Raw genomic sequence first — 18,190 nt, 5'->3', positions numbered from 1 at the left:
CACCACATTCTCTGCAAGGAATTACAGTATTCATTGCTGAGTTTTATTCTAGAATACAGTATCATGCAGTTGAAACTTTTAACTATTAGTACTTGGAGTACAGGTGACATTTCAAGCTGTCCCGACACCTTTATTTCTAAAGCATTCCAAAACTCAGAAGACAACGTAAAGAAACCATGCTTGTTTCTCTTTACCACGGTGCCACAAACAAGTGGATACCGCAGCCAAGATCATGATTTAAAATTTTTCCTAAGTCTAGGACAACAAAGTAGGTCTGAAAAATTACTCACTGTGCTCTCAACGTCCCTTTCAATCAGCAGCTAGTTCAGAGACACCACACTTTTCTGTTCAAGGATGAACAGAAGGAGCTATTAAGGCCTTTTTCCAATTTCCCAGATTCAAGGACACTATTTTCTGGATTGCCCTTAGTATAAGCGGAAGTCACGAAGTATAAGAATTTCAATTTGTACTGCGCTGATGTAACAACAAAAGAGTTGACATTCAGAACTCCGCTCATTGTCAGCTCCCATTAATGATTAATCTATGCCACCGCTGTATCCAGAATATTTTCTTCTGCCTACATCCAAAAGGGAGTGGAGACTGGAAGAAGCAGCCACTCAGTATTATGGCTTTGGCACCTAGCGTGAGTATAAAATACCTGTTACAGCCAACAGAACAAGTTACAGTAAGGACTCTGACAATATCCTAAATAATGGAAGATCACAAGAGACCTTCCATCAGCTTGTTTATTCACTAAGCCTTTAGTCCTATTCCTGTGTTCCTTCCATCACCCTAAAAGTGATGCTCTTACCTGGAATTCAGGTACCAGCCCTTCAGCTCACAGGTGACCAAGGTCCACATGTTTTGCTAGCTTCCCCAAAGGAACAACTTTTGCTGGCTTTAAAAGCTGTACTATACCTAAACCAGAAGCTGTAAAAGGGTTCTCTTCAGAGACATGCGCACAGTTCAGGACTGACAAGAACGAGCCTTAACAGAACAGCCAGCTGCCAATCAACCTTTCAAGCACCCACATTTTGAGCTGAATATTACCTGTATGTCCTCAAAACAGCAGCAGCATCAGGGTTGCTTGCCATCTTGATACAGAAGCTTCTTAACAACACTATCTAAAGTTGAAGGAGGTTTTGTTTGATTTTTTTAATAGTCAGGAGGTGTTATGTGGAACCGGCTCCTACGCTTTTTTTTCTTAATTTAGGCATTAAGAGGAAAAAAAGTCCTCAAGTCCTAAGACTAAATGAATCCATAAGGAATGAATCTTGGTAAGTTTTATAGTGAACAGCATAATTTACTGGCAAAATTTAATAAACGTATCAGTAGGATGGTGTTTCAACATCAGTTTCGTAGTGTGAATCTCCATTTGACATTTTACTTCATTAACATGTTTTAGAGATTGACACAAGGCATCCAGTTGCAGTCCTTTTACGTATTCCTGAGTCATAAGCTAAAAATAAGTTACTATACTCACCCTTTAATATCTCAACTTTCTTTACAGTTTAGCAAGATCTACTTTTCCTCATCATTCAGAGTATGCTTTCCTACATGAGGACTTCAGTCTTTTGCAACTAGTTACGACTTGTCATTAATCCAAAGCCAAGAAATGGCATTATTAAGCAACCCAAATCCTCACCTCAAACCACACCTACGACAGGGGCTCCTGCTCGCGCCTGCAGCAGTACCACCGTGTGATTAAGTACCATACGGTTTTTATAGTCAAGTAGATTTGTTATACCCCGTCTTTCTTCTAACCACAAAAACAAACCCTGAAAATCACACCAGGGCAGCAAAGCATCCCTCATGACTTAATACAGATCTATTTCTAGGCTGTTCCTTAGATCCACTAATCAGTTCTTTACCGGATAGACGGTGATTAGGGCACGCTGGCAAGCACTCAGTTGCAATAAAGCCTAGAAGAAGTAGGCTACACTAGATCAACACTAGGTTACCTAATCAAATTTATACTTCAGACATTTTACCACTGTCCACAGTACTTCAGCACATAAAAATATTTACCTTGAAGGCAAATATGGCAAATCAAAACAGGAGCCTACTGTCTCTTCACCTCTACCCTTTTACACACAAATTAAAATGCCATAGCCACCAAGTGAGATTTAAGCCCACTAGAAATAAACTAGGGGAGAAGTTCAGAAGCATAAAAAACAGAGGATTAAAGTTTGGACTGACTTCCTAACTGGGCATTCCTCCTGTTCCCATCCTGACCTGCACCAGGTTCTCATACAGTTCTCATGTACAGTTCTCACAGGTTCCCATCCAGTGATGGAGTTCTCCACTCAGCTGACTTACAGGAATACAACTAGCCTTAAATCTATGTAATTTCTACTTGTATGGTAACACTGAGACAATTCAATACACTGATTCCTTTGCTGAGCTACTTTAGATACAGCCCTTGTACACAGCAAATAGAACAGCCAACCACCTACCTACAGCTAATGAGTGTTTGTTATTCCACCAAATATAAAAGACAAGCTTGTTTTCTATTGTCATTTGTATCCTTATTCCAACGAATACATGGAGCTCAGGATCAGGTTAACACCATCACAGAATAATAAAAGTAACAGCAGTGTAATTCAGGTTAGATCCTGTGTAACAACAAAACCTTCTGCTACTGAACACAAATCCCTCTACAGCAAGCATATTCTCGTGAGCAGTACTACCCGCTGGTAGCAGCCAAAGCTCTTCCCCTATCTACCTGGAGAGCTGAATTTCAGCTAGTTCTGAAAACTCAGAAGTCCCACAGGAGTGATCTTGAGTTGTTCTTTGTAGTCATCCACCCCAAGAGCATTCTCATAGTTACACCAGTTCTGTTAATTCTCACATGAAGCTTTGCATAACAAAAAGGAAGAATGTTTTAGAGGATACGTATCCTGACTTCCTTTGTCTCCGCAAATACACTATTTTATATAATGAGATTATATATAATGGATGTATCTATGCATTTATTTTTATATATATGTGCACAGGTATATACACATACACAACATGTATAGACATACATAGGACAACAAAACACAGAAGGATTAGCAGGAAATATTTGCCAAGAGAATTCTTTTAAAGTGTATTTTAAGAAGGGAAATCTGAAGCATTTTACCTGTTTTATAACTCTGTGATCTATATATATCCCTGAGTTCTTTCATAAGTCGATCTGAAGCCTGAACTGACCCAGAGACTGCACCCTGAAACGAACAAAAAGACTCCAAATAAGTGACGAGTAATATTTACATCAAACAGCTTTATTTCCATTACAAAGTTACACTAACTAGAAGGTATTAAGAACATATTAATTTCTGTATTAGGATTAGATCTTTGAACAGTTACATATTCTTGTGAGCAATGACCACTCAAAAGAAGAACGACATTCCCTCTAAAGTGGCACATTAATATATACTACTACATGGTAGAGGTGATACAAACGTTTAATCAAGGTACAACAACTGATGTCTTTTTCTGTAAAGGAGTTTAATCTCTTTGGCATTTTGATCTCCATCCTGGATCCACAGTACATTTCTACATTTCCTTTTAACTTCTGCTCATGCACTGGAAGGAAGAATAAGACTAATCTTAAGAACAAGCTTCTGCACATAAGGTTTTACCGTTTTCTCAGAAGTGCATTTTTATTTGGTTATGAAAAAAGGTACAGGAGTTGGGAAGTATCCACTACAGAACACCAGCGTCTGGATGAAGTAAGACCAACCAATATATTTAGAAAATGCAGAATGCTATTATTTGCAACAGAGGGAAAAAATATCAGTCAACACCTACGCAGAGGAAAACTAAGTAAATCTTAAAATACCAAATATTGTTATAATTTGTCACAGTTCTTGTGGTTTATGCAACCAGGACAGAAGCCTCTTCTGTTCTTTTAGAGCTCAGTTCTGTATTACTCATCATCTCAATGCAATAGAAAACTCAGCATACAATTACTGAACCTGGTATATCAGCCTCAGACACAGTGTGAAAGCAAAAAAGGAAAAAAAATAAATAAAAGAGAAACCTTTAAGTGCTGTGCATATAAAAATATGACTTCCTCTAAAACCCCCCAGTTACTGACAAACTAATGAACACGGTAGCTATCAAGTAACTGTCAGTCATTCCCACTGCACACAGGCTAATACATGTGGCTCATAAGCATGGTTTCAGGAAGGGGAAAAGGAAAAAAACAAACAAACCACCAACCACAAAACACCCCCCCCAACCCCAAAAAAGCCCCCACCTAGAATAAATTTAAGTTCAGCCTCTCTATAGGAAGTACTGAATGATTAGTTTATGAGTCTGTTTTTCCACTCCATCTAAAAATTTGAAGAGATTTATTTCTTCAGTTTCCTTTCAGACACTATGACCATCTACAAACAGATCCTTTTTGGAGAGAAGTGCCAGAGAAGGAGGAATCTGAAGGAATCTGAAGCAGTATGACCATTGCCCAATATTGGAAACATCATCCCTGTTTGCCTGAAGTCAACAATGATATTATATATTCTACAAGGTCTTAATTGTAGGGTCAAATTACTTCTTAATAAGGGTTAAATATCAGCAATGGTTACTTGATGCTAAAGCCCCCACATACTCCTTTGTGTTTGCTGTTCAGTAGCATCATATAATATGCTTAGCTTCACACTATATTGTGTAGACTATTCTTTTAGGCTACTCATTTTCATATTCCACTGGATTTAATTATGCAGATTACTGAAATTCCACTAGTTTTTCTTAACGGACCAGTATGAAAAATGAACTTTGTAATTACATATGCAAATAAAAGGCAACTCCTTTCATCTGATTTAAGCAAAAGCTACACAAAGACAGGGCTCCAGACAAGTCACTTCTCAGTTTACTGAAGCCCCTGTCTATAAAGCAGCATCACACAAAGAAGGGATTTCTCTTCTTTAACAGCAAGTGAATGAAGCTGTATGGAAAAAACCCTGGTTGATTATATACACTATTTGCAGATTACTACTATTTATACCTACTATTTGCAGACTAGTTGAAAAAGGAAGCATTACACTTAACAAATTAACACAACACAGTGTTAATGCCCATTCTCTGTAAAATTGCTGTGCTTTTTCAGACCTGTACTGGGAGCATTAAGGTTGGGACTCATGCATGTGTCGAGTCTGGAGGAAAGAAACTTCATAGAGAAGCATCAAGATTTTGGCTTTCTTCTGTACAGAGCTGTGCAATATCCTTGCCTCATCTGCTGTATTGCTTACTGAAAGAAGGAATTTTCGTGTCTTTTTCACAGAATATCAACCTCTAAATACAGGCAATTTAAAAAACTACTTAGAATCCCAAAGACATCCTGTGGAAAATTAGTTTCCTCATTGCATCTTTATTTCCATCAAATTAAGCTACTGAATTTCTGTATATAGTGTTGGAAGCTCACCTTTGCATATGAAAATTTAAGTCTCTTCTGTACTGTAGTAATTTAAAAAACAAAACTTAACACACCCACATTCTCCTGAGTGACATTATAACTGCTGATAAACTGAAGTGGTATTAAAAAAAAAAGGTTAATTTTAATGTGTGTAAACTAGTCTCAGTAGACTTTGTCTATAACTGTTTTTCACTCTTCTTTCCTCGGAGTTTCTAGTTGGGCTGCCCACTCCTTATATAGCAGTATTAAATATAGGTAGACTTGCTAATCTAAAGAATCAATAGACTGCAAACTAGTAATCTATGATCAAGAGAAAGAGGTTTGCAAGCTTAACCTAAGTAGTTTAGCAGAGGAGAACTGAACTGAACACGCTCTGAACTACCCTCGCAGGAAGTCGAAGAGGAAGCCTGCAGAGATTCACTGGTATATCTGATGGTAACCTTAATGCCAAAACACCACCACTTTGAAACACCAAGTATTCATTCTGGTGTCACTTTTGTTTTTTTGTAACTACTGTTAGAGTGCAGTTTAGAAGAGAGTACTACTTGCATCACACCATTGTGTGATATAGTAGAGCACTGAGTTCAGATTTGACTATAATGGTAGTAAAATCAAAAACTTTAACTTCTAATAACTCACTATATGCAAGTTATAATTTCAAAGACTGAATTCAGATATAAATAACTGAGTATCCTTCTGGAAAAGGGAGACTTACCACTCCAAGGGAGATAAAGCTCCCGTTTATCCAGTTGTGTGATCAAGACTTACTGTTACAACTGCCTTAGAAGTAACTGGTCAGTCATGGGATCTGACAGGCATCTGTCATGTACGTTTGATCTGTAAACCAAAGAAGTTAAAAGAGCTGCCAGACAAGCTCCCAGTGATTTTTTTTTTCCTATTAAGTAATCAAATAGATCCAGATTCTCTCCTGTACAAGCATACTTGTGGTTCTCCAGAACAATGAGCAGGTAAGCTGGAGAAATCCCTGCTGTAGGAGGTAAACGTTTATGTGGACAACATGCCATTTGCTGAGAGTTGCAAATAACAGAAACACCTGGTGCAGAAATGCCCAGAGCCAGAACTGTTGGATGTGAAAAATATTCGTGAGATGCATCACTACAAACTTGTCCTGTTCTCAAACTCTTCCCCCTAAGGATGTGCTTCTGTCACTGTCAGAAACGTGAAACTTTGGTCCAAGTCATTCTAGGCATTATATTTTTCAGAAGTGTTTCTATCCTTAATTAGTATTTTAGTGTGGACATATAAATTTGAGTAAAATACTTCACAGAACAGTTAAGAAACTCCTAAGAAAATGAGGACTTCAGAACCATGCCTTGCATTTGCAAGTCAGCAGGGCACACCTAACTGTGCAGAAATGGGCACAGACATGCCACTGCCCCAGCTGGCTGCTGGTTTTGCAGCCTCAGCTTTTCTCCTTTGGACATTTTCTTTTCCCCTTCCATCCCTCAAAACACAACTCATCTAAGGAGTGGACTGTGGTTATCTGAGGTAGGAGGCACAGTTCACTGCAGCTTTAAACCCAGAGACCGAATTGTCTGTTTTCTGTCTGACCAGAAAAATGCTGTCACACATCAAAACAGCACGGTGAATCGCCTCATTCTCAACACATTTCACATAATTCGGCCACGAAACTAAAAATTACCTGCTACAACAAAATACAAAAAATGGAAACTCCTCCATGATAATAAAATAAAATCTAAAGTAATGCCAAAAGAGCTAAAGAATACACGTTTGCTCTCCTGTCACTGAACTTTCTCAATATTTGTGCAGAAGTACATTCATTCCTAGAAGTTAAAGTAGATTCATACTTCCTTCAAGGATTAGTCTGAAAATGGAAATGACACCTTAGACTTCATAAAATCTGAAGATGCAAGCGGAGACATTTGAGACTTCTAAAGCAAAGTGCATAAACTCCTCAGTAGGAAATGGAAAAAGGTAATAGCATTATCTAAATAAGAAAAGCATTAATCTCTAAAATGACTATGTGGGGAGAGACCTCTGAAAAGCAAGCAGCAGCAAGTTGTTAAATATTTGAAGTTAATGATTCCAGTTCAAAGACCTTTTTTTATTCTCAGTAAGCAAGTGGTTCTTTCAAGTTATTACAATGTTAAAAGGAGGATTAATTCTCGCTCCATGTTACATGCTGTACCGCAAGCCAAATTTAAGTTTATTTCCCGATGCCGGCAAGAAGAGCATTAGGGATACTGACAAGGAAGAGAACTAGTTTAGAAAATGAGTAGATACCTATTCTTAACTTGTGTAAAACACACAAACCCTAAAAAACTCCTATGACAAAAGTCCCAAGCAGCAGAAAAATGTCTTTAACCAGTTACGAATACACAAGAATGGTACTGTATGCACGATTCGTAACTTCAACCTGCATTACAGCCAAGAGGAGAGAGGATGACCCATGGATCTGGGCCAGAGAACATGCAAAGAAACTGAAGAGTCTTCTGGTTCCGTTGGGCACTAACCAAAGCCCTACATCAGGCTTCACATTCCCCCCTTCAACAAGCAGCATGTAAATGTAGGTACGGCTTTGTTTTACTTTCCCCTGCTAAGGAAACAAAGTACACCAGCAGAGCTGTGTGGTTTGTGTGAAAACCAGACTACCTTTAGCCACTGCATTTAAGTTTGTGAAACTCGTACTGTCCTTTAAGAAAACCCACTGTGAAGGGCTGTACAGATTTAAATTTTATTTTACGTAGTAGGATACTGAGCAAACTTCTGCTACCTTAGAGCATGTTAAACATGTTCTATTAGAAGTCCCATGTTTGGCAGCATAAAGGGGCATTTAAGTGCTACTAGGTTACCTCTTTCCTAGGTCAGTAGCGCAGCTATAGCTTTCAGTTCTCAAGCACTTAAGAGTAAACCCTCACAAGTCCTTTGAGAAATTATTTAAGCAGTGCAGCTATTTCTGGTGACCCACAAAAACGCCACGGTTCCTCAGCAGCAGTTGAATACCCTGTCCCCTGTACTCAGCTGACCTTGTTTATGCACCAGCACCCGCGCGAGTGCCTTGGCATGAGAAACAGCCGTTATGTAAACTGGATCTGCTGGTGTCACACACACACAGAGCAGCGTTCGTTTCAGCTCCGCTAGATGTGGAGGGAAAAAGCAAGAGGAAAGGCAATATTTGCCAAATGAGAAAGAACAGACAGCAAAAGAAAATCGGCAGTTTCAAGAGGCTTTCCACACCAAGGAAGAATGCTGACACTACGAAAGCCTTTTTTCAGTTCTACCAAATTTTTAGATGATGGTAAAGCAGACCATGCCCTTCAGGCTGCGAGAGGATTTATTTTATTTAAGGAGTCCTTACCGTTAGAGCTCTGAGTTATAAATACAGAATACGCAGGATCGCAATAGGCATCTTCTCAAACTCTGAACAAACATTTAAGTTTAAACAAAACCAGTAAGTGACCATTGTGTTTATGCTTAGTCAAATCCTAAAGCAGACTTGACTATACAGCAAAAACAGTTTGGCACTTTATGTTTACCTGGTTTTAAACACTGAAATGCTGATCAGCTTTTGGGGTTTGGTTTTTTGTTTGTTTGTGGGTTCTGGTTTCTGTTTTGTTTTGGGTTTTTTGTTTGTTTTTGTTAAGGGGTGATCACTACCGTACACTTTCCTTCAGACAACCTGATAGGTACCCATTGAATCCATACACAAATCAAAGAGCAGTCTCCTCTAGCCAGTTATCTCATGCTGCCTATTGCAGGAGAATGTAAATCTAAGGTATTTTTGACAGGTTTGCACTCAAGTCATATTAGAACAGCTCTGGGACAAGAGCAGAAGACTTGTATTTGAAGAACTCCAATAGAAGTATTACTATTTTATTTCCTTTGCAAAGCAGATGGCTATAAACTGAAACGTTTCCGTGTTAAAGTGTCGGCAACCGAGAGGAAAAAGTTTTTTTCTAAACTAAAGTTATTTAGGGCCAGCAATTCATTACAAGAAATAGTCAAGATTCTGCTAACTAAAGGACCCTTCTCCCTAAATTCTTATAACAACTAGATCTATCAGGAGCGCACCCAATATTAAAAGTGGATTGGCTTGGCTAGTGCCGAGCACTTTGAAAGTATACAGTTCTTGCTACCAATCAAGAGAAGCTTACAACACAATTTTCTTGAATCTAATAAAATTTTTAAGTGCAATTTAGGCTTTTTAGAAAATATTTACTGGAAAAATCATCAAGTATAAGAATCCGAAGAAAGCTGGTTCTTCAGGCAAAAATCCAGGTGTTCCCTACATACTGACGGTAAATCTTATTCCCTACATAAATACTTACAGGTCCCTCCCCTGTATCTAACTACTGCTGACATCCGCAACTATTAGCTTAATGAGAAATAGCACATCTTGTGCCTGGACATGATCTACATGGCTGCTGACTTGCCAAACAGCGTATAAAAACTCACAAGCTCACACAATAGAGGGCACCAATTTAAGCACCTTCTTTCTGTACAGGTGACTTATGAAAATTTTAGAACCTTTACCTTTGGTTGAAATTGGTCACGAAGAAAAGTATTGAATTTCACGCATTACGCATTTTAAGCCTCTGTGAAACAAAGTTTTGATTTCTTTGGAAAATTACAGTTGTATGACATCATCATCCCCTCCTACATGCGCCTTTGAGAAGTAGAAGCTTCTCTGGAACCTGGCACTTGTGACAAAACATTTCTAAGCCTCTGGAGAACAGTTTTTTACAACTGCCTGCTGGCAGGATCACTCAGAAAGCTGTGATAATAAAGCTGCAGAGCTGCTGAAGGCCCCTTGCTTTATGTCTGGCAAAAAAACACACCCCTCAGTAATTTCCAAGCAGCATAGATATTACTGAAAAACAAACTCATGCATAAAATGGATTTAAAGCACAAATTCCTGGTTTTACTAAGTATGTTGAGTCACCCATGACTTTTAACGCAGTCAGTTTTATATATGGCTTTATTTGTTATTTTAATAAGGGCTCAGCAGCAAAAATCATGCTTAAAAGCCAGATGCTTTCTGCTGATTCTGTGAGGACTACTGCTTGTAACGAAGACATCAAGCAAGAGACAGAGGGACAACCAAATAGATACGTCTGGAAATCAGACAAGCAGTTAAATGTCATTAACAAGTGTGAAACCTGGATGTACATGTAAGAGTTGATTCCAATGAAAAGTTACAAGATGCTTCTTCAACCAAAACACCAAGAATACCCCAACCCAGTTGGACAAAATAAATTATGCTAGCATTATGCCAGGCCGAATGAGAGTGCTTTGAAGTAGTTTTGGTGCCTCTGCAGGATGTGGTTTGACAAGTAATCTCCTGTGCCAAAGATTCTGATGAAAGATGAGTCCCTTCAGCAAGTGACCTTCGAATCTTACCTGGCCCATTCAAACTTCTCCAAAAAGAGCTATTTAGGTCCCATAACTGCAGACATTTGTCCTATACACGCTGGAAATCAGCTACAGGTTAATTTATGTCTAGGTGCGTAGCAACAGGTTTTATTTGCTGAAAACAATTTCTATTTTAAAGCCAGAAGTATTGCAAAGAAAAAACATAAATCATTAACTCACATTTAAGTGATCTTGCCTTTGATTTTTTCTGATTTTTTCTAAGATTGCAAGGTTTTCTTTTTCGATGCCTTCATCCTCAGATTTCTTCCCATCAACTGGTTCCTCCTCCTTCATATCATAGTGATCCAGATCTTCAATGTCCTACAGGAGAGAGAAAAATTCCCTGTAAGTAACATAACTATGTTCTTCCTTCAATGAAACCCTCTCCGAGGGCATTTAGGAATACAGCCACATACTGCACAGCACTATGTATTAGCAATTGCTGGATGCCATTTCTATTTTGCTCTAATTTCACCCTCTCAGCCAACAGTATTCACTGGAAGTCTAGGGAGCCTTCACAATACAAACGAGACCCAAATTCACAATGTGTTTCTGGTCACAGAAAGAGGCACAATAAAACCTTTGCGAGAAGGTGATTGTAGTGAATTAGCCCATTAAAGTAGGTACAAAACAGGAAGTTAAGGCATTTTGAACAGGGCTTGAGAATCTTAAAGTACACAAAGTTTACGTGTCTCCAAGATGTTTCCAAAAGCAGGCTCTTTTTTGAATAGCTGTATTACACTTCTGGCAAACAATGATTAACATATCTGGCAGGGCTACAGCAACCCTTCAAGGAAGTTAAATATTAGAAAGCTGCATGTACTTTATTCAAGGTGAACATTTCAGCTGAAGATTAGATGCAGCAATTTTAGAATCGGGATACAAGACAAAATTACGTGCTCAAGTACTCTGATCACACAAGCCAACATTTCAGTTCTGAGTTCTAGGCTAAGACACTGAAAAATCTTCCACTCTGTATTCCAAGACGGGGTTATCCTGTTGCAGAGGAGCACTCTGAACTTACGACAGCTGCCTGTAAGGTGATTCAAGTGCTATTTGTGGAGAAGAGGGGAAGGATGTAAATACCTCGAGGTGAAAAAGGAAGCACTACAGCAGCCACACCAGCAAGCTATGAGTACACAACTATCAGATATGCTCCAATATGCAGCACTCCACCACACCTGTGGCTACTCTTTACACACCATCTGTTTGCGTGGCAGGAAAACCTGGCCATAAATGCAAATTCAAAGATGTCTTATGTAGTAAGAAACGCACCTATCTCGTGTCTGTGACAATACTGTGTCCTCCAACTGTAACAGATTTCAGACTGAGTATTCTTTAAAATGCTCACGTTTCTCAAAAGAATGACATAGCCCTAGGGACTGTAAGCTGCTTTTCAACTTAGAAATTGCACTAGATTACAAGTTAAAGATACATGCCACACACAATGCCATCTTATGGCTTATAATGAGAGACATGACAAATTTTTGTCTAAAGTAACCCGAACAGAGGGCAAAAGCTACTTACGAGTCTGCAAGCAACAAAAGCCTTGTGGCAGCAAGATATGGGAGCATATATACTACCTTTACAGAAACTCTGGCTCCAACAAGTGTGGTCTGGATCAGGCTAAATATGGTGTAAAAGAGGCTGCTTCAAATCAATTCCAGAACACGGGTAACATTTAAATCTTTTCTAAAGGAAGACCTATTCAAAGAATGAGTCACTTATTCTTACTACATACCTTCATTAAAAATCTAAATCTGAAGAAGTCAGAACAGTTCTCCTATAATAAGGCTATTCACAGGGGTTTAAAAGCAAGCATCTTGGAGCTATTGTAACATGTTGCAGAAGTAATTGAGAAGGGTGGTTCTCACACAGTAAAAAGCTCATTAAAAGCAGAGTGTTGCCAGACAGTGACATAAATCCCTTAAAGTGTAGCGCGCCTGTTTCGGATGTCTTTCCATTTCCTTCAACATAGTATAGTTAAAAACTAGCTCACCTGTTTAATAAATCAGAAAACTAATTTACTCTTAGCCGGTCTGCTTCAATTTGGGAGGTACTTTCAACTGTATCAGAGCCAGATCATATGCTGCTTGAAATAGGAGTGAACAATGCAAACTTACTGATTTGGCACACAATGTTACGTATTGTTTGACTAAAGCACAAACAGATGTCCAATTCTCTGTATCCAAGTACCTCACAGCTGAGATCTAGGTTTAAGAAGAAAATTTCACTAGTTTTGGTGGTTGAAGTGAAAGCTGACATTGAGGTAAAAATCCAAATTTTTAATTATCTTTTCTGTTGAACTCTAGGGAGATTACATTTTACAGTTTGGCTTAACAATTAGCCAGACACTGCAGAGCAAAATGCCAGAATTCTACTAAATTGATAACAATCTCATATATACACATACTTCACCCATATCTTCTTCTTCCTCCTCCTCTGATGTAACTTCTTCTGTTGTTCCATTCTGCAATACAACAATGAGGTTTCTGTACAAATTGTGCATATGTTCCTTTCTTTCAAAAACAGGAAGTCTACTATCAAAGAAAAAGCAGTTTATACAAAGTTACACTTATCAAGGTCTGCAATGGACTGAAGTTTAACGTGAAAGATAAACAAAGATGCTTTCCTGGAGTATGGCAGTGAAGAGACTTTTGCATGAAGCAAAGATAAACAGAAAGTCACAATTAATTTCACATTAAAGTGGAAACTTAAGATTCAGATAAGGATATCCTAATCTGAGGCAGTGACAAATGCAATAAGCAAGTCAAGCGGGTTATAACTCATGATCTCTTAATCGTGAAATCAGATCATGGCTCTGACTAGAATCTATATACGTGCTACACCTCTAAAAAGAAAAAACACCAAACTTTAGACCTCTAAAACTTAATGGATTTTTGTCTCACTACCTAGAACTTCTATGCAACAACTACTATCATCATATAACCATTGTTATTAGATTATTTGATAATTGAGTTAATTTTTCATGGTGTTCCATTTCAGGATACCACTTTGTTCTCAGGAAGTCTCTGAGCTGCAGAAATACTCAGGTGCGTTCTGATATGCTTGTGCTCTGCTTACTCTTCCTTTGGCAAAGATGGAGTGCCACTGCTACAGACAATGCAGGGGACTAAGTGGATCTCTGGCCTCTCTTATTTAACTTGCAACTTATCTGACGTTTCCAGCTAAGAAACTTTCCATGTGCTTGTTTTTGAGTTTCAGGGCACAAGCAAGACTCTTCAACACAGCTACTTCCTAATATTACAGGCCTATTGCTTACAGTTGCACTGCCTCGTGGGTGGCTGAGAAAAAAGACCTATAGGGTTACAATTTGGCACATGACCAAAATTAAGCAAGTTATTTGTCATTACTATAGTACTGTCACCACAGGAAAACCATCTGTTATGCTTCAGGAGCTTTTAGAAATCATGTCATCTTAACATGTATAAGCAAAAGAAGCTATCATAATCTTATTAAAAACCAACAGTTACTGTCAGTTACCAGTTCTGTTTTCAGCACAATACAAAACATTTTAGTTAACCAGAACATTTCACAGCCCTTCACAACTCTTAATTTGCCAAGTGCACAAAAAGTAAACGAGGCACCTCAGACACTCCCTACCCAAAGCAGCATATGGGCTTGATATCCCATGTCTCTGCAAGCCATTAAAGAGGAAGGAAAACACCAATAGTAATTCATCCAAGTGCATGCTGTAAAACATACACTCTTCAAGAAAAGAGCAAGCAGTGTTCAATCACATTTACATTTCAGAAAAAAGTAAATTTGGGAAGCACTAGGAATACGCAGTGATTGGCTTGAACAATATTTAGAAGGGAATTAAACCAACAGCACTGGTATCACATACACACCTTTCAATGATACAGACACTCCAAAGGAAATCGTGTAATATTATCACACCGTGATTAAATGGATTCTGCAAACAAAATTCAGATTGAGGACACCATAAAGCAACAGCTTCATATCCCAGTTCTGGCTTACGCATGGTTTAGTCGTTCCCACCATCTTGTTTCTTGGAGTTGAAAAAACAACTCTTTTGTTGCCATAAGGAGGTGTCCACAGCTTTTTTAATTTACCTGTCCAGCTGGTAATGGCTGATCCAACATTTCAACATCTGGATGCTGAGGAAGATTATATAATCTGCAGAGGTCGCATATTAATCGCTTCAGCTGTTGAAGAAGCTAGGAAAAAAGAAAACATGGAAACGTCTATTCAAACCAAAGCACAGAACAATATATTTTGAATTTTCTTCACTGTTGGTACTAAACTTCCAGTGACCGGACAGCATTTAAATCCGCACACACTGGGATAAAGTTTATGCCCCCTCTTTTTTGCTGTAGCCATTGTAATAAAATCCCCACAATGGGAAACCAAGGACGCGGCAAGTTAAAGATGGCTCCTGTTCACCTCCTTGTGTCAAGCAAAGAAAGTCATGAGCCAAAGAAAAATCTGCTCTGGCAGCATCATCAATTCCAGGCACAGGTGTCTCAGCCACAAATCACTACGAATAATCAAATGATCATATTCCATGAGACAAGATGGTCCATTCCAGTTCCCTAGGTTAAAGAACCATGTCTTCAAACAGTGAGAACAGTCTGATTTTCCACATCCTGAATCCCTTTCTAGGGCACACCAGTGAGGCACCAGAAGCAAGATGAGCACTGTACAAGGTGTAGAAACTAGTCAGCCCCTGAGCTAGGACCCAAGCACTCTGCTTGCCGGATCTGGTATCAGGTTGAGGCACAATCTGCTACTATCACTCATTTCTGTTTCCAGCTTTCAGCCTTACACCGACTGTGTTCGGTTAACTGCAAAGTACGGAACACCTTTCACCCATTGTAATGCTATCCAGAAAATAAATTTAGTTCAGCAGAAACACAGAAACATTAAGTTTCCTCCTTAATCACCATTAATAAATCACCAAGTGGATTTCTATAGCTGTTAACTTTCCCTAGGCAGCCTCAGATTCCTAGCTAAGGCCAAAGCCATAAAAGACTGTACTACTGCACTTCCTAACTTTTCAAGGTCTATGTCAGAAAAACAAGGAAAGGACTGCAGAATACGTCTTGGTCAACACTTTGTTATTTGCAGTCTAATAGCCTAGATGAAGCTTGCAAAAATTATACATCCATTTATGGACTTTTCTTCCAGATACCAAAGGAAGTTTGTCTTGTCACTTGTAGAAGGCAGTGTGAAAACACAGACACTCCTGTACACACATCCTTCAGCACGACTAGTGGTTACCCTTAGAGCGGCAACCCCCACTCCCCTCTAAGGATCGCTCCATAAAGGAGGGAGATTCAGGCAACGTGGCCTCAGCCAAGGTACACCAGAGACTGTATTATCCTGAAAGAATGATACCTCTACAGCGCTATTTGGTGTTTGTGTATTGTATTTCTTAAAATATACAATAAATTAAGGTATCTAAGAAAAATTTAGTCACTCCAAAATATTCCACATGTCTAAAGCCTTGCTATTGGCCAGTTTCGATGCTCTTCCCTCATCCTACTGCAAGTGAAAATTCAGCCTCTCCACGGTTAAGAACTCATTTCCTAGCCCAAATCACTAGCAGTGATAAGCAAATGTTGCCCTTATGCTATTTGAAAGCTTCAATGCTTTTCCCTTCTCCAGCAGAATTCAGTGTTCCTGTTTAATAGGAGTGTTATTTATTCATCGGATGCCATGAACTGCCATACCAGCCCACATTACAAGAATTATGACGTTCTCTCCTAGCAAACGTGGTGTGATGTTTCTGCATCATTCACGTCATCCTTAACTCAAAAATAAAGCAGATGACACCAGAAGAACTGGTGTATCAGCAACGCATTTCTTGTCAGTATATACATGAGATGTCATACTTGTATGTTGCCAGTCGCATTTTTCATCAGTATTAAGACTCTACACCTGTTTGAAACTTCCTGGGTGTCTGAAACATCAGGAAGTCTTTTAGCAAGCAGAAAGCAGGTTAATCAATCAAACAGTTAGTTGGTAGGTAGAGCCACAGGTCTTAGAACTGTTATTCTCAATATGCGTAAGATGCTTAAAGTTGCACTGCTAAACACTTTGTTGAGAAAATTTTTCTCTGCACAAACAACGCTGCCTCATGGAAAGCTGGAGCACAAACTATAAAATTTGAGGAACTGCAGTTTTTCTCACGTAGCTATGTAGAGCTAGGCAAGCCATTAACTTGTTTACATCTGTTGTGAAGCATACAAAACATCTAAATGGTGAGGGAAGAACACCACCACCAGCATTTGGCTGGTCCAAAGCTTGGAAAAGCAAATTAACACAATATTAGATGTGTCTCTACAGAAAGAGACAGTAAGGGCTGGGCAGAGAGTTAAGAACTGCTTCCTGCCCTGCTTCCTCCACTCCCCATCATCTCCTCGAGAAGTCCTGTCACCTGAACTGAAATTCAGAAGGAATCTTTGGGGCCAGGACATAATACATTGCAAGCTTCTCTCGCTTCCTTCTGAACGCAGCACCTCTGCAAGGTACACAAGCACTCCCAAAGCAACACGCTGCTGGCACAACCTGCACCAGATTACACTGTGGCTGTGCCTGAAGAGGTGTCTCCCTGCCTCCAGCAGCACATTTTCACCCTCTCGTTCACATTGGCACCAGAGATCACACAACCATGCAGCAACTTACAAGCTTCGAGGCAGATCAATTCCTGATGTGCTTCAGCACAAAAACAACAACTTCACCATAAAGGGGGAGGCGGGAATTTGCAGCTGAGAGCAGGGACCCCCTCCCTTGGCAGCAGTCTATGCTTTGGGGTGAGCTTAGAGCAACTGCCAAACTGCAGTTTTGTTTTTATAGCTAAGCTGTTTTACTTGATGTTAGTTTCTACATCTGCAAAGGTGGTGGCAGCGTGAGAAGCTGATCCCATCTCTACAACCTTTCTTCCTTATTGCTATGTTTTTCCTCCACAGGAATTAATTTCGTACCCTTGATCCCTCTGCCATGGATCACCACCACCACTATCCCTTACGCTCTGCTCATGTGTATGAAAAAATCACAGGACACCATGGGCTGAAAGGCACGTCTGGAAGTCATCTGATCCAAACCCCTGCTCCAGGCAGGGCCTAGCGTGATTTGCTATTTATTAAGGGTACATGAATAGCCTGTATCAAAAGGGATAGCAGATTTCTGCCATGTATTAATAATTTAAATGCATTTCCAGGCTAACTTCACATGCTTGGCTAACGTAAAATGAATGCTTAGCACACACTCTTTGCTGCTACTGAAGAAAAGTTGGCTTTCAGTGTACCAATAGTTTCCCTGGAATATAAACTGCCTAAAGCAGAAACTAAACAGCAACGAGAATGCACAATCCACAGGGTATTAAAGGAGCAATGTAAATAGCCTGCA

The 18,190-nt window shown here is 39.3% G+C and overlaps 1 protein-coding gene across 1 annotated transcript in view; it reads right to left on the bottom strand.

The window, feature by feature from the left end:
- UBE2Q2 (ubiquitin conjugating enzyme E2 Q2) overlaps positions 1 to 18,190 on the bottom strand; it is a 48,955-nt gene that overhangs the window by 9,952 nt on the left and 20,813 nt on the right. The window contains exons 3-6 of the mRNA XM_074601391.1: positions 14,893 to 14,997; positions 13,209 to 13,265; positions 10,976 to 11,116; positions 3,125 to 3,209 (exon numbers count right to left, since the gene is read on the bottom strand). Coding sequence (XP_074457492.1) covers positions 3,125 to 3,209; positions 10,976 to 11,116; positions 13,209 to 13,265; positions 14,893 to 14,997 — 388 coding nt within the window. The remainder of the gene's footprint in view (positions 1 to 3,124; positions 3,210 to 10,975; positions 11,117 to 13,208; positions 13,266 to 14,892; positions 14,998 to 18,190) is intronic.

Source organism: Larus michahellis, chromosome 9 (genome assembly GCF_964199755.1).
Source record: "Larus michahellis chromosome 9, bLarMic1.1, whole genome shotgun sequence".
Classification (NCBI taxonomy): Eukaryota; Metazoa; Chordata; class Aves; order Charadriiformes; family Laridae; genus Larus; species Larus michahellis.
The sequence above is the reverse complement of the archived record's forward strand: the minus strand, read 5'-3'. Positions and strand labels throughout refer to the sequence as shown.